Raw genomic sequence first — 22,479 nt, forward strand, 5'->3', positions numbered from 1 at the left:
GATTATTCTCATTAATGCTAAATGAAGATAAAAGACGTTATGGTTTATAATCTGTCATAAACCTATATAGCAAACAGTAAACTGACAGAAAGCTAAAAATACTTCACTAGGCTACTGCTGCATTATCGTTTCCTTAAGCGTTACAATTAGTCTACATTTATTAACCTGTTCTTGGTGTTTGCAGGTCTTTATATGCGACGCGTCTTTGGTGGGAGAAGCAGCACTCACGGAGAGGAAACGGTTAAAGCGTTTTTAGCGAAATAAACGGTATTAGAAGACATAGCGGCAAAGTATAATCGACATAAATGTCCATGAGTGTGCATGATACATACATCTTAGGTATTTATAGGCGCCTCTCAATTAAAACTACAGAAATAGTCTGATGTTTTGAATGGTTCATTAGGTCTCCCGGTGCAGACGGAACGTAGCAAAGCTGGGTGGAAACCTGTCATCTGGTGGTGAATATCCTGGACTGTTGCTGCTCAAGCGTGCATCTTCTCGGACTTTAGACTCAGATCAGGAGAGTGAATGTTGCCATTTTTACCCCCCAGGGAGCATATAAAAGCGAAAATATTTTATCTGCTTGCGACATATTTTCGGACACGCTGCTGGAGATGTGCTTACCTGTGTATGTGCGCGCACGTGACTGTGTGCAAGCGTCAAGGCGGAACTGGATATAGAGAGCAGAGAAGAATTTTAAATGCGCGACAAAAATGACATGCCATCGTGTAAATAAGAGACATACCATAATGCTATTTAATTTGTTTAATAAAAGAACAAGGTATAGACATGTTCCATAGGGAATGTAACCTTAAAGACTTATCTCGTGATCTGGCCCTATATAGAAAATAAAAGTACCTTGACCTTCAATGGGGCGGGGGGTGCTGTTGGAGGGGGAGGACGCCCCCCTAAGATAATGTTATGGGAAAAACTGGAAGGGCATTACTCCCTTCGTTTTATCGAGCAGCCAGGCACAATAAAAGTGATTACCATTATTGTAAAAACACTGTTGTAAAAAATAACGGGAACACCTGAGGAATATCAATCAACGAGGATAAAGAAACAGTGATTGTGAACTATTTTCACTTGTTAGAGGTTTACTGGAGAGGCAACAGCAAGGTAGGTCTGGGGAGCACCATACTCTGAGGGTGTAAATCCTTACAGACCTCCACGTGCTTTGAAGTATCGGGATGAAATCCTCAGATGTATGGTCAGATCTTATGCTGGTGCATGAAAATGCCCAGCCTCATGTGACCAGAGTCTGTAGGTAGTTTTTGGATGATAAAGGCATTGATGACATTGACTGGACCTCACGTCCCCCAGACGTTATTAACATTATCAGATATCGTGATGAAATTTATAAGGAAGTAGCAAGTATTTCCTTTTTTTACAGTAATTTTACTGTAATTCTTGCCCTGAATGAGTTTTTGATTTCGGCTTTCATTGACCATTGTCACATTATTTTGTTCTCCCAACATTATGCAAAGTATACAAGTAAATAGTTGTAACCTGGATATCTGTTCATTGAGATCTAATACAGAGTGCTTTAGGTGTTCCCTTAACTTTTTGAGCAGTGTATAAACTGTTACTTATTGCGTTTTCACAAATCACAGTTTAGACAAGGTTGCATGACAAGGACGTGGCCTGTGGTGAAAAGGAAGATCAGACGACCCAGCATGTCTCTGCGAATCTAAGAGAGCTTGACAGTGTGAAGACTCCACTATCATCTAAGCAGAACATGGAGTCTCAGTGAAGCCTGATGTGGGGCAGACTGCTTATGCATTATCAAAAACCTTAAATGGGTCGCTGAGAGCCTCCTGTCAATGCTTTAGTGAAGCCAGTCAGTCAAAAAACTAAAGCATTTTTAGGGAGTGGTTCTGTAATCTCTGCTGAGGCTATAACCCAGAATCAGTTTTGTAGACCGTCTTTAACATGTAGCACTAAGAATGGGGTTCACACGAGTAGCACAAATATTTAGGCTATTTGCACAAACCATTTCAAACTAACAAAACAATCAATTAACAATCAATCGAAATAATGACACAAAAAGCTAATGAAGCTGTGTTTGATGCTTTGATTATGTTATTTGGGTGTTTAACAATGGATGTTCATGTTTCTAATTTCAAAAACGCTTTATATTTTACATATTTCAAGTCTATTGTTCAACACGGTCCCTCTTCTCACTAAACGACTAGATTTCTTCAGGTCTATATAAAGTCCCTCCTTCCGAAATACTCGAATATGATTGGTAAAGCCAACCCGGTCTGTCGTGATTGGTTCCCCGCTTAGAATGTGTGTGAAGATGTCCCACCCATGCCAGATCAGACTCTCAGTGCACGTGTTTTCATAAACTTTGGCTTTGAGCAATAAACAGCAAAAATTGCATCAACTTCACTTTATCCGCTAAAAACATGCGGATCGAAGTGTAACGGAGGTCTGCTAGTGCATGTGCAAACGTCAAACTTTGTTGTAGATCGCAATTTTTTTCATACTATGGCGAGGGAAATGACATCGTTACACTAATAACAGAAGTGATAGTTTTGCCTTTTTATATTGGACCCGAGTTGGATTAAAAAACAAGCAGATTGACCAGTAGACATGTGCAAGCAGGACTTCAATGGATGTTTTATAGAAGCGTTAAAGAGGTAAAGGCACACGCACACAATATCAGTGTATTACATACACCAGCTTTCACAGCCGATGTTAAAGTCATGGAAGCTGTTATTTGACCGTTGGTTATCTTAGAATGTGTGTAGCTGAATTCTATTCACCAGCTGTAGGACTGTGATGAAAGTGAAAGTAGTTTGGCGCATAGCTCAGTCAAATGTTTTACACACTAACTAAAGGTTAAAAATGGAAGCGCGGGGAACGTGCTCTTTAAACCTTGTGTAAATGCAAACAGCCCTCTATCTGAGTCAAGGAAAGCGAATCTCAAAACCCAGACCGCAACTCTCCATGCAGAGCATTTCACCATTAAGTTGTGGTTTGGGAAAACACACTCCAACAAACCACTTTTCTCTATTTCATGCCTTTAAAATGAATAAAAGCCTGCAGGACCTTATACAAGGGTGATGTGAAACCAGAGAGGTAATGCTGAACGAGAGTCAAACATCAAGAGACTTGCAATATTCCTGAAAGTAATTCACCCAAAAAAATAAAAATTATGTCATCATGTACTCATCATCATGTTGTTTTAAAATGACTTTCTGAAATGAAACACAAAAGATGTTGGACAGAATAATGGTGATTGACAGTATAAACGTCCATTTAAGTTTTGTATGGAAAAAAGTAAGTCATTCATTTTTGAAAGATCATGAGGATGAGTAATTGATGACAGAGTTTTCATTTTTGGGTGAATGCATCCCTTGGATCCTCCTCCCATGCCTGGGGCTTGTATCATGTAAAAGAAAGTTTATGAAATGTCCAGTTGAGCTGTCTGTTTGGTCTTCGATTCGATGTGAAGAAAAGGTAAAATCTACTGAACAGATATGTCAAGCCTATGACAAGCCTATTACAATTTCAATTAAGCACTTATTTCCCATTTTTCCCGGTTCAAATGAATTATCTGTACAGTCAAAAGAATGGAATTTGTAACAACACAACCAACATCAAACCAACCTATACTGAGAAATTAAGTTTAGCATGAGAAAAACAAAAACTAAACAACAAATACACTGGTATTTTTTTACCCAAATCAATTTAAAGTCTGTCTATTATTATTTATACAATAAAAAGTACAAACTATTCTCTAAAGGGCTTATCCTATGGTCCCAGGAAGTGCTGGAGTCTAGTATCCCACCATATCATGCACCAAATGCATCGAAAACCATGGACAGTCAAGCAGTCCATCAGACGCACTTAATAAATAATTAACAGCAATATTGATTAACCACTCAAGAAGAAAAACAGTCTGTGGTACTTTTATTCCTTCATGAATAATCAGAAAATATTTTGTATTGATATCCTATAATCAGTACTTCATAATAATAGGAACATTAAAAATATGTACTACAAAACAAGTAGAAATTTCAAATATGTATATAATAAGACAGTTCATATCTGTATATGAAAATGATTCAAACTTTTATAACCATTTAAACACTTCTGCTGTAATTTATGAAGGATTACATATACAATATAAAAGATAAATCTTCAGCTGACTTGATTTTATTTTTGCACAGTGGTTCCACATGTTGAAAATTGGTTTCTGTAAAACTTTACCCGAACATTTTATGTAATGCAATAATATGCAAAATGCAATAATACATTTTTGGTTATTTTATCTAAAAAGTAAACTATTGTCAAAAACTGATTTGATATGAAACTATCTAATTCAATTTCCAAGCAGTTTCAAGCCTTTTATCCCAAATCCAAGACATTTTCAAACCTTGAAAACACAGAATTAAAAATCTATAACTTTTTAAGATTTCCAGCAGCCGTACGAACCTTGCCAATAGATACAGAAAAACAGCTATGGCAGAAAGGCCATTCCTGTGAAGTGTGTGTGAATTCCAATTTACTTGGAACATATGCAGAACCTGCTATGATGACGTACATGTGGATCATGATAGAAATGTATAATAGTTTGACTCAAATGCACTGCTTGGTTAACATTATAATAAAGCGAATGTTAACTCAAAAGCTTATTTTTCCACGCAAGACCCAAAATGCAAGAGAGCATCCTCTGTACACTACTTTTTAAACGGCAAAAAACTTTTGCATGCATTCTCTGTTGACTTGGATGTAAGAAACAAAAAAACTATTTATCACAGTGTGAATGATAATCTGTGAGCAGATTTTATTATATTAATAACTAGGGTTGGGTATTGTTTGATTTTATTACTTTCACTGCTGTGTCTCACTTGTCTTTCTTGTCAAACGTGTTACTGTGTTGAGAACGAGCTCCACGGCACGCAGCACGCACTTCAATGATTTTAAACTCACACAACAGTTTCATTGTGATCGCTTGCATTACAGCGTCATAATGCGTTTCAAATTACCGTTAGTTTCACTTAAAAAATTGTCTTATGCGGCGTTTGAAGTTAAAGACTGCGCCCGGTGATGAAAGCTGAACTCGCCAAGATGGATGGAGGGAGATGAGATCGCCCGTTAAACGTTAAAACGTCGTTCACTATGATGAATCCACGGGTAATGTGCGTTTCGATCCGTGGGACATGCGCTATCCGTACAGATCATTCGCAATCCGTTTAACCATTTTATAAGATGTGTTGGATTTCTATTATCTGAGGATTCCGACTTTTTATTCACTTGATTGAGGGCATATGTCTCAATCGACGGCTCAGTCATCATTTAGGTGGCACCCAAATGATGCACCAAAATCTGCGTTTTGAAAATTGGGTGTCGGAAGTCACTAGCAGGTACATGACTAAGTTGTTCAAAGCAGTTTTCAATTTGATTTTGGGAAATGTTCACACAATGTAATAAAAAAGTCTCTTCAAGCTGCTAATGAGCATCACTTTTAATGATGCAACATTACTCCTGAAGTTCTGACAGATATGCGGAATGACATTTGGATGACAATGAGTATAGAAACAGCATTCACTTTCAGCAGTTCGAAATAAAGCCCCAGCTGCAGCCTTAGTTTTGCACAGTACTGTGTTTCATTAGTGCGTGATGAGAGAGCTAGACAAAGGAAGTGAGCACTTCATTCCCAGGTGGGCGAGAACTCAAACATCCCATTGGACAAGGTGAAATATTGGGACTTGAGTCAGACTGTCATTTTTAAAGAGGGGGAAAAAATGGTAACAAAGGACAACAAGGGGGAGTCGAAAATGAAAACATGTCCCACTTTCCTTTCCCCATCCAATTTCTCTCTTCAGTGACAGCAGCGAGAGGTCAAGCCACTGTTCTTGTAGAACTGCAGGGACCTTCAAAGACTGACTGAAATTTATAGACAATTTATTCAAATTTCTACATCTATGTGCATCACCCAGCTTGGCTTTTCAGGGCTCGACAATGAGGATTTTTCTTTTTACTTGGCCTTCACTGGGCACACAATGTAAAATGATCAAAGTTTGTCATCCATTTTTGTCTTTAAGACAAATTGCTTGACATTGCAGTAACAGCAGTATGAAAACTCTTATAATGGCATCAGGCCAATGGGCCATCATTGAGCCCATTTTTGATGCAATAAATAGCAAGCCATTATAATAATTGTGTCAGTAGAGTCTAATACTGCAAGAATATTGCCCTTACAATGCAGCACATTGTGTCTGTTTGAACAACACATACGCAAAATTAGCCAAAGCATTGTTGTTCTGAAAAGAAGTAACAATGTTTCATACCACCATCATGTGATTGTGAATAGTGCAATATAAGAGGAGAATGCTCAACAAAAAGCACAATAAAACTTTGTTTTTAATCATACCTGGAGCGAGACCCTTTAATCAATACAGATTTCCAGTTGTCTGATGTTTCACCGTATGCAAGCACAGCATATTCAAACAGCAAAACAGTTCTAGAAAATACTGGACTAATTCACAACAGTAAGAGATTTTATAATGAAGCCTTACAGATTGGTTAAACCTAGTGTAGGTTTTGAAGTTATAGCCATCCCATCGTTTGTGTTGCTTAAATGCTAATGCACAACAGATTTTTAAATCAAGCACAATGCCAACAATGCATATTATATTAGGCTTTCTTCAACTACGATGTAGAAGACAGTTCAACTGGGACTGGCACCTTCAGATATAAAAGTTCACAGAACACCAAGCACAGAAATCTTCTGTGAATCGCTGATGACGCTTGTACCATAGTACTGGAACATACAAACTTCTTACACAGAACTGCAGCACCACTGCACGAACATCTCACTTACTGAACCACAACCACATGATATCACAGCACAACAGCAGAGAAAAGGATGACCTAAATCGAAAGAACATAAAGAAGAGGGGAAACCCCTACAATCTTTTCAACAGGAGCCACATCGACCACCATCAGAAGATGTTTAATACATACTGCAGAATTGAAACCAATGACTGTGTTCTTAACTAGGCAAATAGATCAGTACTCAATTGACATGGTTTTGCTTTCATTTACATGTCTACATTGGATTCTCATGGGTACTATGCTACTATCAGCAAATCGCATCGTCTTTACTTTAGCTTTGGTGGAAATCTGATTACGGAAGCTCTTGAAATCCCTGAATATTCCCTGTGACATGAAGTAATTCTCTGTGACCATCTCTTTTATCCCAGAAAAGCAATTTGGGTTGTAAAACAATGCTTCATTAGCGATCTCACAACAGGTTGTCAAGGCACCCGGGAACGGGAGTCAATAGCCTCTGTGTGGGAAACAGAACGAGACTGTGAGGTGAATGAACTCACAAAACTGTAAGGGGGCAAAACAGGATGGGACTCTATAAACCATTTTGGACAGTGAAAAAAATACATAATTACACCCTAATGAACTCCGAAAGATATAAACAGTTGCATAAAAACAAAGACAGGGAAATAATGTCCCTGTCCACTCTTTCCTATAAACAATGCCCTGTCTATTAAATTAAAGGTCAAAAATAAGCCACAGTGCAACAGTCTCTAAATACAAATAACTAGGTTAGCAAAGAAGAGGGCATGTTAGACTATGCAAAATATCCCTCTGATAGGTTATACACATGCTTTTTACAAACAGACAAATAAAATACAAGCCAGGATTGTTGAACTCATTAGTATGCGTTATGCTGGCCAACTAAAGATCATCTCATGCATCAAGAAAGTCAAATATTTGAAACTGGTTACAACACGTTGGTGGCTAGGGATGACTTCACAGTCTTGAAAACAGAGAAGAGCTTATTATAACGTTTATTCTTAAAATACATCTTCATAGACAGCCGTTTCTCTGGTGTCTGCAGATATGAAGGCAATGTATCTGTAATAACGTTATCAGAAAACTACGCATACTCAGCTAGCCTAGCTTTACGAGCCTTTAGCATTCAGGTGGCTCTTTGCATCCCCTTTAGATGAAAAGTTGTCAAAATACGCCATATGTACTTATTTCAAGCCATTTGTATAATAAACTAAAGAACTTGCGGGATGTTAACGTTTTCTTTGGGTTTAGCATGTAAGCTAATCACAATAACTAAGCTTTGCTTACTGTTAAGTATGGAAGACTCAAATAAATGCTGCTATATTGAGTTTATCCGATTATAGTAGCTAACGTTATGAATAAATAGTTAGTTACTGTTTTGGTGACACTGTAAGCACAACTGTAATGTAGCTAATTCAGCAGCTTGCTATGGCAGATTAGCAAGCAAAGCAAAAAGGAGGAAAAACGTCTTCAGCCATACCTGACTCAAGTTTGCTGCCGTTCTTGTCTTCTTGCTCATAAAACGAGCCAAAATCCAACCCAGCGACCGCTTGATGTTTGTTGAGATGAGCGAATGTGCTCACACTTTTCTTTCGTAGTAATGTTGAGTATAAAAAAGGCTCTGCGTGTCCCGGGTTCATACACACACAGACACACATACACACACATACGTGAAGCGCTAGCAGGCTGCTAATACTTTTACATTACACCATCCGTCCTCCACTTCCCTCATTGTTCGCTTTTAAACGGCTTTTCAAAAAAACACGTTAAATAAAGTATTTTCTCTTCGCTTTCAGTTTGCCGTGACCAAATTTTACAGTGCTGTGGCGATCCTACTCTTATTCAGTAAAACAATGAGGGGAGGGCTAAGTCAAGGTTTCGGTTAGCAATGACGCTACGCCATCTATCTGCTCGAGCGCAGAGAAGACAGAGAAAAAGATTTAATCAATAGAATGTGCGGCTTGGACCTATAATTTTCCTATAAATTGTATTCATATAATATGCAAATATATTGGGAAATATGTGACCCAAACCCCTAAATTTAAATGTATGAAAATTATATTACAATTTGTGTTGCATTTTCCGCATTGTTGTTTAAAAAAATATTTGTTGAAAAAGTAAAGTAAAAAAATATATATTTTGGTAACACTTTCCTTGAAGCATGTATGTATAATGCATCATAAAGAGTTATTAAAGGGTAAAATACATAAAAATTTGCATAATAAGTGTTGTTATATGTAGTTGTTAAAGAGTAGGTAGCATGTGATCATGAAAATGACATTTCATGCAGTCTGTTATGTTGCCGTGTTTGAAAGTAAGCTGTCTGCCAAGTTGTAAGTCCGAAGGTGAATAAATAACAAAATTATTTGCTTTAAAAATGGGAGTCGACTCTGAATCACACAAACGCGACGTGGACTAGTACACCCGCGTATCTACGTCACTAGACATAGTCCCCGCCTACGTTTTGCTGAGACTGACACGAAAACGTATCTCTCCTCCCCCAAACACTGTCGCTCGTTCGTGATGCGTGTGTATCATGTCTAGAGCCTGTGTTCTATGGTGTGAAACAGGATTACGGTCTTATTACAGGATTACGGTTTACATGTGGTTGGATGTCATGTATATTATATGTGTAGCTAGAGATGGCGGCGATTTTACCGTACCAATTTGAGCCCGAATCTGACGAGGAAGCGTCAGAAGACGCCAATCCACAACAAACTCCACCACGACTGGAGCAGGATGTTTGTCAGTGGCAAGCAGTGTTGGGTGTAACTAGTTACTAAGTAATTAGTTACTGTATTTTAATTACTTTTCCCTTGAAAAAGTAAAGTAAGGGATTACTCATATGTTTTCTGTAATTTAATTACAGTTACTTTTGATATACTTAAACTAAATGCTTTGTGAAATATATGCGTGTGCAATAGTGTTATTGACATCAAAATTCAGAGTCTTACTTTAAAATCAGTGCACACATTTGTAATACTTTGGTCAGTTAATAATATTATTTATTTAAAATGAATTAAATAAGCCGTTTCATGTCTATCCTTGAATCACTTAACTAATCAAGATCGATGTAGGATATAGAAAGTAATTAGTAATGAGTAACTAAATACTTTTTGGACAGAGTAATTTGGACAGTAATCTAATTACACTATTGAATATGTAATGAGTAACTAGTAATTAATTACTTTTTCAGAGTAACTTACCCAACACTGGTGGCAAGTGACAACTCTTGTCATAAAAACTTCCAGTGTGACAACATGCATGTTGTGCTTTTGCTCATCAATGCATTTTTTTTCGTAAAATATTGTTAATACGTTAGTAATACTATTATTTTGTCTTAACAGTGCGTTGTCATGGTACATAGAGCATTTCAGAAAGTCGACGTTATGAAAAATGATTGTAGTTTCACCCAAATATATCTATATAGGTTCACGTGCGGCAAATGTGTCAAAATGCAAAGTTAATAGCCAGATAAACAAGCCATAACACCCCAGAAATAACGGTACATGCTAATGTTGGTGTTATACATTAGCTAAACACAGACATAAGGTACGAAAATATTTCTTGAAGTTAAGACAAAAATCAAAAGTCACATGTACAGGTTTGGATTCGGTGGAGGTAACAGGTACAAATAGAGTTTGTATTCCCCCTCTTTCAAGGATAGTCGTTTCACATGCACAGTTAAACCCTGGGGTTATACTCCTTTGGTATCGTTTGAAAAATTAATTATAACCATTTTTCCTCAGACGTTTTTACTTTGGTAGTTAAAATAAGACCGACTTAGTGTCACACCGTATAGAACACAGACTATAGACATGATACACACGCATCACGAACGAGTGACAGTGTTTGGGGGAGGAGAAATACGTTTTCCCGGCAGTCTCAGCAAAACGTAGGCGGAAACTATGTCTAGTGACGTAGATACGCGGGTGAACTATTCGCCGTCTCGTTTGTGTGATTCAGAGTCGACTCCCATTTTTACAAGCAAATAACTTTGTTATTTATTCACCTTCGGACTTACAAATTGGCAGACAGCTCACTTTCAAACACGGCAACATAACAGACTGGATGAAATGTCATTTTCATGATCTCATACTACAATTTAAAATGTTATTGTTACAATTAATTGCTAAGTGTTATAATGTATTAACTGTAACCACAATTATTTTTAGGACATTACAATGCATGAAAAGGTGCATTACAAGGCATTAAAACTACTTTTATAATGCATCAAACATACATGCTTGATGGAAAGTGTTACCAATATTTTAAATTTTTATTGTTAAATGATTAAACTTTATGTAAAAAAAATGCGTCCTGGATTTTCATGTCACTACCCAAACAGTGTATGCATTAGTACATTGGCTGAGACTGATTTTAGCCACACCCCTACATTTTTATTAATAATCCCTACTGTCTCCCGATCCCTTTATAGGTATAGTGAGATTGGTTTTATCAATTAGAAGCACATGTGTCCCGAAAATTTCTATGTTACTTTAAGAAACATCACTACCAAACATCTTTATTTTCTACAATTAAGCAAACTTTTTTGGACGTTAATCCATTAAATGTAGTTTTTATGTGTGTACATCTGTTCAGAACTGTGCTTGCAAACCATGTGCTGATTAGCATCTTTGAGCTATAAATTATTCAAAAATTGTCACTACCAAAACAGTACTGACCCAAACTATTACTGTGTATCATTGTTTCGGTAGTGACAAAACATATTTGGGTAGTGAGAAAAAAAGACATTTAATCTTTTATTTGGGAGAATAAACAAAAGTCAGTTCAGATATGCAAAGCATTAGTAGTTTAGTATGTTTTAGTATAGTGATATATGTGAGCTAGATTTTCTATTAGATAATTACTGTCTGATGTGTGTTTGTTATATGTGCTGGCTGCATATGTATAGAACATAGTTAGTTATTTGTATTAACATAAAAAAATTCTCATTCAGCTGTGCAAATTAGGGGGGCACGGTGGCTTAGTGGTTAGCACGTTCGCCTCACACCTCCAGGGTTGGGGGTTCGATTCCTGCTTCCAACTTGTGTGTGTGTGTGTGGAGTTTGCATGTTCTCCCCGTGCCTCGGGGGTTTCCTCCGGGTACTCCGGTTTCCTCCCCTGGTCCAAAGACATGCATGGTAGGTTGATTGGCATCTCTGGAAAAATTGTCCGTAGGGTGTGAGTGCGTGAGTGCGTGAGTGCGTGAGTGAAGTGAATGAGTGAATGAGTGAATGAGTGAATGAGTGAATGAGTGAATGAGTGAATGAGTGAATGAGTGAATGAGTGAGTGTGTGTGCCCTGCGATGGGTTGGCACTCCATCCAGGGTGTATCCTGCCTTGATGCCCAATGACTCCTGAGATAGGCGCAGGCTCCCCGTGACCCGAGGTAGTTCGGATAAGCGGTAGAAAATGGAATGGAATGGAGCTGTGCAAATTAAATATTGTGATCACTACAAAACATTACCATTACTACTGAAAATGTGTGTGTCAAAACAAAAAGGATATTAAATTATCAACTAAGATGTTATGAAACTGTTTGGTTCAATGTACATATTAACTAATGAAACCCTAACTTTGAAATCGTTATGATTAATTGCCTTTTACAAAGAAAGTTTGTATTCAAAATGCAAAAAATCTCATAAAATTGTAACTGTTATTGATTTTCATGTGATTTTTTTATAGCAATAAATATTTTCAAAAAAGTAGATTCAAACTAAATCTTAATATGTAAACATAATCCTTCTTATTGATTTATATTTTATCATGTTTTGGTAGTGACAAGATTTGGGGAGAGGAAGAATTTGAAAATTATCTGCACAATTACTAGAAATGTGTATCTTGTGTTCAATTTGCACACATAAAACAAGTCTGGGGAAAAAAAATCAAGATATTTCCAACTCTGATTTTGCACCAATACTGGTTCATATATAATATTATATACGTTATACAGCGATTGTCTTTCTTACATTTTTTATTTAAAAAGAGTGTCTTTCATATTTCATTTATAATGTTAACTTTTTCTCTCCATAGGAGGGCGACAGCATCACATTATTACTTTTCTTGTCCACTTAGAATGATTTGCCTACAATTCCCATGAAAATTTAATTATTTACACAAATATTTCAATAACAAAAAGTGCCTTAAAAAGTGGCTTGATTTAATTTAATTTACAAACTTATTGTGGGAAAAACGTATGGGGGTAGTTAAGCATCACCTGCTGTAGACTGTTGGGTGGCTTTGACCTGGTTTCAGATGTTTAATAGTTTGATTCCAAAAATTAGTACCCTAGAAAATCCTGTCTACTTTATACGTATATATAAAAAATCAACACAAGCAACAGTGGGGATAGAATCATTTAAGGTCTTGAAAGACAAGTCGATGAAAGAGAAGTCTCTATGTGATTTGCCACATGAATGATCTATAGACCACATGTCACCCTGACAGCTGAGAGAACACACAGCTAGCTCTGCGCTTTTATCTCCCTTTAATCTGCTCCTCTAATCAGATCTCTTGTAATTTGTGCCTCATTGTACTGGACACAGCCCTGAATGTGCAATAAGCAGTGCCAGGTGTCTTACTGTTACCCATGTTCCTGTGAACTCATCTGCTGTTATTGCAGAAAAGCAGGAAATAAATCGCAAATTTATGTTTTTGCAGTCCAACAGTCCAATTTGAGGTACACTGAACATGAAATGCAGAACCATAAAATGCCATGTCAATTTGATTAATTTTCAAAAACATTGAAGAAACGCTAGTACGGAGGGTGAGTGGTAATTTTGTATACGCCCCTCCCACACAGTGGGCTGGTTTTGGATGATAGTCTTTAAAATATGAAAGTATACATTCATTTTTTCTGCAGCAGTCCTGAGACAGGAAACCCAGGGGTTGCACCCATAGACGTACTGCTATCCAAACAGCTGCTGGGATGCTGGCCTTTCTGAAAGGAGCTGTTCAGCCTATGACTGTCAGCAGGGCTAGGAGTCTTCTTCAGAAACGTGACTCCAGCATCTACAGCAAGCCAGCAAAAAACAAGATTGGACCTGGGGTAAGTGAAACCATTACAGAACCTAGGAGATGATTTTTGGATTGGCTTGTATGACTCTTTGTATTAAATGCTTCCCGTAATAACAGTAGCAAATGTCAAATTACAATGTCAGAACCAACTTTATTTTTTGAATTTATAACTGTTTATTCATTTATGTATATTATGTTATACTCTGTTTTGGGTAAATATTCCCTTTTTAAAGATGCCCCACACAGTCATATGTACAGTCTACTGCCTGCAAAGTGTAATATTTATTCGGTAAGATTGGTGAGAATTGAGGATAGAGAAGCTTGGCATTGGCATTTTAACGAAGAAACTGTGTAAAATGTGCATGCGTATGTTTTTCTACAGCAAAGTCTCTTCATTATGTCCGTGTTTGCTGTTGCCCTTCTGGCGCCTGCCGGCTGGATCCTGCACCACATCCCAGAATATCGTCAGAGACCACAACCTCCACCTTCTTAAAGAAAGCACATCTCTGTCACGGTCAGCTTACCTGATGTTGTGTGGACAAAAGTGGCTGTCCCTGTCACTTGCATTTGACTTTATATAAAACATACAGATTTAAACAAACATTAACTTAAACATACATTTTGGCTCAACATAATAAAAGACTGTTCTGTTGTTTAAGAAAAACAGCCCTATTTGAATCTAATGGGAAATGCAATTTTGTGCTGTTTAATCCCTCCAGACTGTCGCCCATATTGTTATTGTAAGCAAACTCTTCTGCGGAGTAAAATGAGTGCACTGTTCTAATAAAGTTTGCCTTTGTTGATAACTCAGTTTCCCTGTGTGCCTGGTCCCTTTGTTTGAAAGTAGCTGATGCAGAAAAACATTAGATTTCCTAAAAAGGACTTCAATAATTGAACATCTATTTGCTGTTTGTTGGAGCAGAAACTGAATAGTCCAAATAGACAGAGACGAAGGTTACATGCCATTTGGGAGGTCAGTTGTGGAGGATACTGAGAGTTGGATTAAAGATTTGGTGAGCTAGATCTTTTACATTTACGCAAAACTTTTATAAAAAATACTTATGAATCAAAAGATGTGAACTTGCCACCTTTACATTATCAAGTTACTGTATCTATGTTTAACATAATTCCTTATTTACATGGAGATCATAAGTTGGCCAACGGGCCAATTTAGCCGATTACACCCCTGCTATAGTGAAGAAAACTTCAGTGTAACATCTACCTCAAAAAACAGTGCTTTTAAAACTATAGTGAGGGCATTTTGGGGGAATTTACCCATTATCACCCATTATCAATTCCATCCCAGCAGAGCTATCATCCAGGTCCAGACTGTGCCGTTTTGCTTCAGTGCAGCAGGAGAGAGTTACAATCCATCTCAAAAGGATGGAACAACACAAAACATTGATGCACTTGATAACCTCCAAAACACTTACATGATGCAGTCTGTGCTTGGTCGAGTTTCTGTTCTCTTCAGAGCATTGGATACCTCCCTAAGAGTGCATTATGGGACATAGATTAGGTTATAATGTATTGCAATTAGCTAGAAAATGTACCTTTGTTGCGATAGTGGTAGAAGAAGAGTTATCAAAGTGTATATTGTCAGCACAGTACCACACATGGTTTTAGTTTACTAGTGAGACTTATGTCAGCTATATGAAGAGAAAATGAATGGAGTTTGCAGTAATTTAAAAGACACAGAGGAAGGCCAATTCGAGTAAATTGGATGCTTTGTATGTTTTTCCTATTATACTAGAGGGTTCAGTTTAATATGCAGAAAAACATATTATTTGCAGTCATGTTACCAAAATCACTTCGATGTCGCCACTGTTACCTTGTGCACAAAATGCTTTAGTTCTTTTCATGCTAGTCGAAAAACGAAGTAGCTAAGTCTAAGGAAGTCAGAATACATCCAACCTCCAAAAGCTGTTGTGACCCTAGTCTCAAGCACATCAGAATCCCCATTGTTTGTTTATTTTTCCAGAACAGCAGGAATGTTGAGATTCAGCTTCATTGTTGTTACACTCCGTCCTAACCTTGTTTAATAAACAAGTCTACCATTTCCTTTATAGCACCACCGTTTTTTCCAAGGAAGGAGGCAGACATATTAGAAACATAGGAAATCCATAAGAAAACCATAATGTCTGGAGCTGCAACATAATATCATCACTTTTTGAGTCATGTATAGTGATGCATTTTGAAATTCAAACAAGCCTCTGTTTCACAGAAAAGGGGACAACATGAGTTTAATCATCATTATTAAAAGCATATTTTAAATGTGTCTTAAGATTGAAAATGTGATCTTTTTCAAAAAAGTTTATAGTCGGCATCTTTTCAATTGCTGCACCTGATTTCTGTAATAAAAGTTGCACGACTCTCTATTCTTTTTCTGGGATGCTGCAGCTGATCCCTCAAAGATTAACATGCAAATAGCAGCAATACTGTCTCTAGAGCAAACAATGTTTCCTGATATTCCCACAAGTTTGGGACAGAATGTTCTTTCCCTCCTGGTAACAAATTAGACACTGCTAGGACTGTCTGACTGCAGTTGTCTGCTTCTCACTAAAAAGTTCAAGCACATCCCTTTCATTTAAAAGATGATGAATGAGTGGACCGGATTTCTTTGATGTTTGGGATCATGCATTTATACATTACTTCTTTTCAGGCATGGTTCTGCAAATGAGCGGTGGTCATGGTTAAATGTAACCACACACACACACACACAATGTCGCCTTAAGGAAAGGATGAGTAAGATTGAAGATACGTGACTGGCGTCATGCAAATGTGTGCGTGCATAAATGAGCAGTGAGCTCTGGGTGAAATTGACTCTGGAGGGGGCTGGGGGTGTATGTATCTGTGTTTGGGATGAGGATATACACAGTTATGATGTGATTCTTTCCCACACTGTGGGAGCCCTTCAGAATTCTTGATTATTTTTGCGTTGCATATGTTTTTGACCCGGTTTCTTTTTATTTGTTAACTATAATAAGTTTATTTGGGTTGAAAATGTGATGTATATGATGCCTCCTATTCATTATAAAGTCTTTAGGGTATTTCATAATGGTGCATAAGCATAGTTGAATAATAATTTATGTTTAGTAATCTATCTTAACTATCTAAAGAACATCATAAACAATTTATCTTACAAAAGCCAACATTATAGATGTCAAAGCAGATGAATTAGAAAAAGCAGAAAAGTCAATATAACAAAATATTTAAAAATAAATATATATATATAGGGTTCAGTTTTATTTATAAACAAACATAATTTAAAATATTAGCATACTTGAAATAATATGATCACTATAGAAATGCTAAAAGGAACGGGGGAAGATATGTACTCAATAGTAAATATGGAATTTAAAAACAATAAGTTAAAACTAAATACTATGAAAGCTAAACCAGAAAGTCATGAAATTATATGTGTGATGTATCTGTCTCTTGTTTCCCCTGGTTGTTGTGGACATTTAGTTTGTATTCCTTAGTTCCTGTGTTATGTTGTAGTTCTTTTTGTTTATTGGCTCCCAGTTGATTGTCTCCCAGGGGCCCGTTTCAGAAAGGTGGTTTAGTGAAAAGTCTGAGTATATTAATCCTGAAATAAGGGAAACTCTAAGTTTTCCGTTTCAGAATGTGAGGTATGTCAAACCCGAGAAAGCGGGGTAATATCAAGTCGTTTCTTAAAGAGAGGTAACTTATACTCAGTAACCAAAGGAATTTACTCTGGGAAATTAACCTGGTCGGGAGCAGGTTTTCTTTGGTAAACCCAGAGTTTCTTTCGATCTCTTCCCCCTTTCTAAAGCGCAAGTGGTGTACCTCATTTATTCACTTAATACACTCATTCAATAGCACACGTTTGACCACACAGAGAGTGATCTCCATCTCAGTGACTAAAATGTAATTTGTGCTTTAATAAAGGATCCTGTGTGTGAAGATAAGAAATGATTAATAAAGTGCATGAGTAAAGAAATTAATAAATGCAGAAATTAAGTGATAAAGGTAATAAACAATACAGTATGTTTAGACGGGCAACCATTCCTACCCATGTCTGCTTCAAGCAGGGTTCAATCTGTTGATCAGTCTGATTTTGACACAAAAGTCTGACACCCTAACAAGTGTCATATACACCATGACATCTCACACTCATCACTAGAGCACTGATGAGGAGTGCATTGGTATTATTTATGTTTTATTTCTATTGTTTCATTTATTTACTGATTCATATGTTTGTTTATTGGTACATTTATCTATGTATTAAATTAAACTTAAGTCATGATTTTCAGCACATTATTAAATCCACTGCAGAGCGGAAAGTGTGTTGCCATGTTGGTTTTTTTGGTGCCATTGCCATGGTGAACCATAATATTGAAGCTTCATTGATCATGGCTTGTCGTAGTTGTGGTGCATTGCCTAACTCAAGGTAAGCCTACCCAGAGTTAATAGAACTAACTCAAATCAGCTGTTCTCAAACCATAAACTCTAAATTTCGCACCTCGGTGTAAATCAACTTATCAAAGAAAAAGAAAAGGGTTTAGTGCCATCTTGTGGTGTAATCAAACAAGAGATCTGAGTATTTAGTCATTCTGGAGCTATGAATGAGATTGCCAATGGCTATAGATGGTTGTATATGAAATAGAGGATGAGACTATAGAATAGATTTAGAGAATCCACAATAAGAATTAAAGCCTATTATCTATAAATAAGTGCCCGGTTTCACAAAAAATATTAAGCTTAGTCCTAGACTAATTTGTAAGTTTGAGTTATCTTAACTGAAAATAACTTGCACTGATATATCTTAAAATATACCAGTGACAGTAAGACTTTTGTAAAATCTGCTTAAATATCCTTATTTAACTAATGCACAAACTGAAACCAGGACTATAGCTTAAATAAATATGAATTATATCTAAAAAATAAATAGATATTACCGATGGTTAAAATGTTTACACATAAAAAGATTTAGCCACATTTCCTCCTTAGCTCTTCTGGCAATGGTCACAGTTAACTGTTCACTAAGCACAAGCAAACCCTTGCATGACACCGGTGATGTATCTTCAGTCTTGCTTATCCCCATCTTGAGGTGACATTTTGTAATTTTGTGGTTACATTTAACCATGGAGTGTAGAAACCATTACGAAAATTCCTTAAAACACATAGCCTACATACAAACACAGACACTCACACACAGACGAATCCTTAAATATAGTGCATACACATTAAAGGGGCATTCCCAAAACACATCTCCATCACATCCAAGTGGCCGATTATTTATAGCCCACAGGGTTTAGAACAAATAAGACGGAACCCTTTCCAATCCAGAGCACAGAAGCATCAGACCGTACTCTGATGTGCCCCATCTTAAAAAAGTTCCTCTAATTTTAGCCAGCTTAATAATACATCAGTCCGTTTCATAGTGGGTGTCTGCTCTTAAAATAAATCACAAAAATAGTCACCTAAAAGTTTTACAAATATAGACACAAATCTACCAGTGAGAAAATACAAAGAGCTGGTGTAACAGAAACACCAGGCTCTCTAACCACCCCCATGAGCCCCCTCACTCTAGTACCCATCACCTGCCCCTGTCCCTCATCACAGCACTCATCAGCACCAGCATAAAGACTCACCACATTCGCTCAGTCATCGTCTGGTCTCGTTCACGATTACAGACTCTATACCTGTTATACTCACCATAAAAACTACCAGGAATATCCCTTGCCGATCGTCTTCAGCCCTCTTCTTCTGAATCTTCGTCTGTGGTGTCTTTATCTGGTCCCGTCATCTTCACTCCCGTTCACCATCCTCACCAGCTAAATCACTAGGCCTGTGTCCACGATCTCCTGCAACCATCATAAGGACAGTACCACTTCCTTTCATCAACCTTCATCATAAACTCTCTCAATCATTACTTACCTGCTCTGTGTGTGTGTTGTGCAATAAAGTGTTGAATAGCACCTTACCATCTGCCTCTGGAGTATTCTGTTAAAGCCTGGGTATTTTTAACAGCACACGCTTGAATCCCTAAACTTTCATGTTTCTTTTCATTTCTCAAGCCATCTTTCTCCTACAAAAAACATTGCTGATACTGCATAGCCATTATCACAGCTTCACGAGAGATAAAAGCTATTATTAACATTTCACTGAACCATCACTGGCTTTGCAAAGGGTTTGCGATAAAAAAAGGCTGACATATTAAATCCATTCAAAAAGGCTTAAATGAAAGACATCTTGCAGTCATATGCCCTTTTGTGTCTGAAATGTGAAATGGCCACAGAGGTCGACGTAAAGAGCAAATGTTATCTATACTGTATATGTCTTTTTGAATGAAAAGGTCTTACAGAGAGAAAACATGTTCAATACACCCAGCAGATGGAGCCTTTGTGTAAAAGACAGCGATGTCATTTCTCAAACTTGTTCTAGACTTAACCACACTGTAGTACAGCGGATGATGTGTTATTTTTGGATCAAGAGCCTTTGTTTTCTGCATGATGAGAACATCTGTTGAAAGAGCATCTTACGCTGCGTTTTGCCAAAGCTGCATTTATTCCATGACCCTGTGACTTGCAGAAACGAGCCCCTTATTGTCATTTTCCCGAGAAACACTTCAGAATAAATTGCTCATACCAAATCGGCAAAGAAATACGCAACAATTTAAATAGCCAATATAATTCATCATTAATAGTTCATTACATTACGTCACAAGTTCTGAGTGGATTCATGCACCTGAAAATATTTCCACAGAGGACTGAGCACAGAACAGAAAAGTGGATTTTTCACAGATGTTGTTATTGTTAAAGACTCTGTGGCTCAGACCAATGAGATGCAAACGGGCACACGTACATTAGTGGTGGTGCATTGGTTTTGTTTATAGGGGTTAGCAGAAGGATTATCCCCCTCCAGCCCGATTCATTCGTACCATATGGTCCAAAAGGCCTTTGCTTGAGCTGTGCCACAGCTTGGGATCCATTCTTGAGTTTGTTATTGTCCCAGCACAGGCTGAATGCAGTGCTACAAATCCTCCACACAGTAAGACGCTTCAACATTATTTCGTTAACCTTCCCGAGTATTCTGCATATTACGCCCTGGTGGAATAATTCATTACAAATCTGTCACGGTGAAGTCATATATCTATAGATTTGTGTAGTCTAAACGTGGACCCAACTCTCTCCTGTGAGCAGGAGCTGAGTAGAGCGATTTACAGGCTGTCGGGTTGGCTTTGTTCCCGTGTAAGTCAAGTCTCGATGGAGAAGAGACGCATCAGTGCTCCAAATGGCCCCGGCCGTCTCATTGCATTACCTTCAAATGGCACGTCTGATGGAGAAGTTACAAAACAGCTCTCTAGCTTCTCTCATTTAAGGATGCCTCCATTTCCAACAACACGGCATGCAACTCTGCACATGGGAGTATCCCGTATCTCCCCCCTTAATATATTGTGTCAAACCAGCATTTCCCTCTTTACAATGTTTACTTGTTGACTCATGCCAGTCTACTGTCTTGTTGGTTATATTTAGTCCCCTTGATGTGTTGATATGGTCCTGGGTGACCTTCCCCAGCTAAAACATTAATACTGGGTTATATTATAGAGGGCGATTAGGAGCAAGCTTTGAAACAGAACCGTAGTCAAGCAGAAGAGGTGAGAGAACCATTTCCTTATACTCTGCCAGCGACCCATGCCAGTCTGCCTGAGAGAGCACACGTACACACAAACCTTTTCATGAATGCCCACACAGAAAACACAGTACATGTTTGGGTGTTATTCTTTTTCTCTAGGCATAAAGCAAACCTTTACATTTTGTATTTTTAAAAATCATGTTGGTTGCACTCTATATTACACTTACAGTGGATATACTTACCCAACAAAACACTGATAACAACATGTCCTACTTGTAAGACTAGTACTAGTAGGTGTATTACTAGTATGTTTTCCTAACACCACCCCTTAAACCTAACCTATGCAAAACTACAGACTGTTCAGTTTCTCTTGAAAATAAAGGTGCTACAAAAGTCATTTCACAGCAATGACATATAAGAACCCTTTTTGGTTACCTAAAGGTCAAAGGTTCTTTGATGAACCATTTGACTTTTCATGGTATAATGATTATTTTCCATTACAAAGTATATTTTGTGAAAAAGCCAGGTTCTTCGGATGTTAAAGGTTCTTTATGGAACCATACAGCCAAAATTGGTATATGCATTACCTTAATTCTTAAGCGAGTATGGCTCATATTGTAGTTTTTTTCTATGGTACATATTGCTGCTGTTCTTGTGAAACCTTGGATGTCCAAATTCACTGTTTTTCAGGAGATGGAAAAACACTGTACTTTTTAAATGATTGAATAATTTGCGGTCAAAAAGCACTTTTTAATACTCTATTGGTTAAAGATTTCCAAAACCTAGAGAAAAACATAAAGGGTGATTAGTAATAATGATTCATGAATCACAAAAAAGGAGAATAGAATAACAGCAGCGATATATATTATACAACTACAGTTGATGTAATGTTGTACATTTCAAACATGAAATTAAAAATTAGTTTGAGTTTCAGTGATTTAAAATGGAACTCTTGAAATCATAATTTGGTGTGTTTGAATTGTTTAATTGGTCAGAACACTTGCGATGCTGTGCAGCCACAGGGACATA

General features: G+C 37.3%; 2 protein-coding genes across 4 annotated transcripts in view; one reads left to right on the forward strand and one right to left on the reverse strand.

Moving 5' to 3' along the window:
- The window catches only part of btbd7 (BTB (POZ) domain containing 7), a 47,466-nt gene extending 38,776 nt beyond the window's left edge, over window positions 1-8,690 (reverse strand). For 2 of the 3 annotated variants that reach the window (XR_008908667.1, XM_056764332.1), the window contains exon 1: window positions 8,309-8,689. The gene's annotated coding sequence lies outside the window, so the exon portion shown is untranslated. Of the gene's footprint in view, window positions 1-8,308 lie in introns of all 3 variants that reach the window. The other variant, XM_056764333.1, reaches the window with a different exon arrangement.
- Window positions 8,691-13,693: 5,003 nt separating this feature from the next.
- On the forward strand, window positions 13,694-14,661 carry si:dkey-85n7.8 (COX8 domain-containing protein). The gene is made up of 2 exons (XM_056764334.1): window positions 13,694-13,879; window positions 14,231-14,661. Exons 1-2 carry the CDS (start codon window positions 13,760-13,762, stop codon window positions 14,339-14,341), a joined length of 231 nt encoding a protein of 76 aa, XP_056620312.1. The 5' UTR covers window positions 13,694-13,759; the 3' UTR covers window positions 14,342-14,661.
- The last annotated feature ends 7,818 nt before the right edge of the window (window positions 14,662-22,479 follow it).

The sequence above is a fragment of the Triplophysa dalaica genome, chromosome 13, assembly GCF_015846415.1.
Source record: "Triplophysa dalaica isolate WHDGS20190420 chromosome 13, ASM1584641v1, whole genome shotgun sequence".
NCBI classification, from domain to species: domain Eukaryota; kingdom Metazoa; phylum Chordata; class Actinopteri; order Cypriniformes; family Nemacheilidae; genus Triplophysa; species Triplophysa dalaica.

What these genes read in the sequence shown, in the direction of transcription:
- si:dkey-85n7.8 (XM_056764334.1), top strand. Translation starts at nt 13,760, where the DNA reads ATGCTGGCCTTTCTGAAAGGAGCTGTTCAGCCTATGACTGTCAGCAGG. An exon ending in AAAACAAGATTGGACCTGGG is followed by an intron (nt 13,880 to 14,230) that starts GTAAGTGAAACC and finishes GTTTTTCTACAG; the next exon opens with CAAAGTCTCTTCATTATGTC.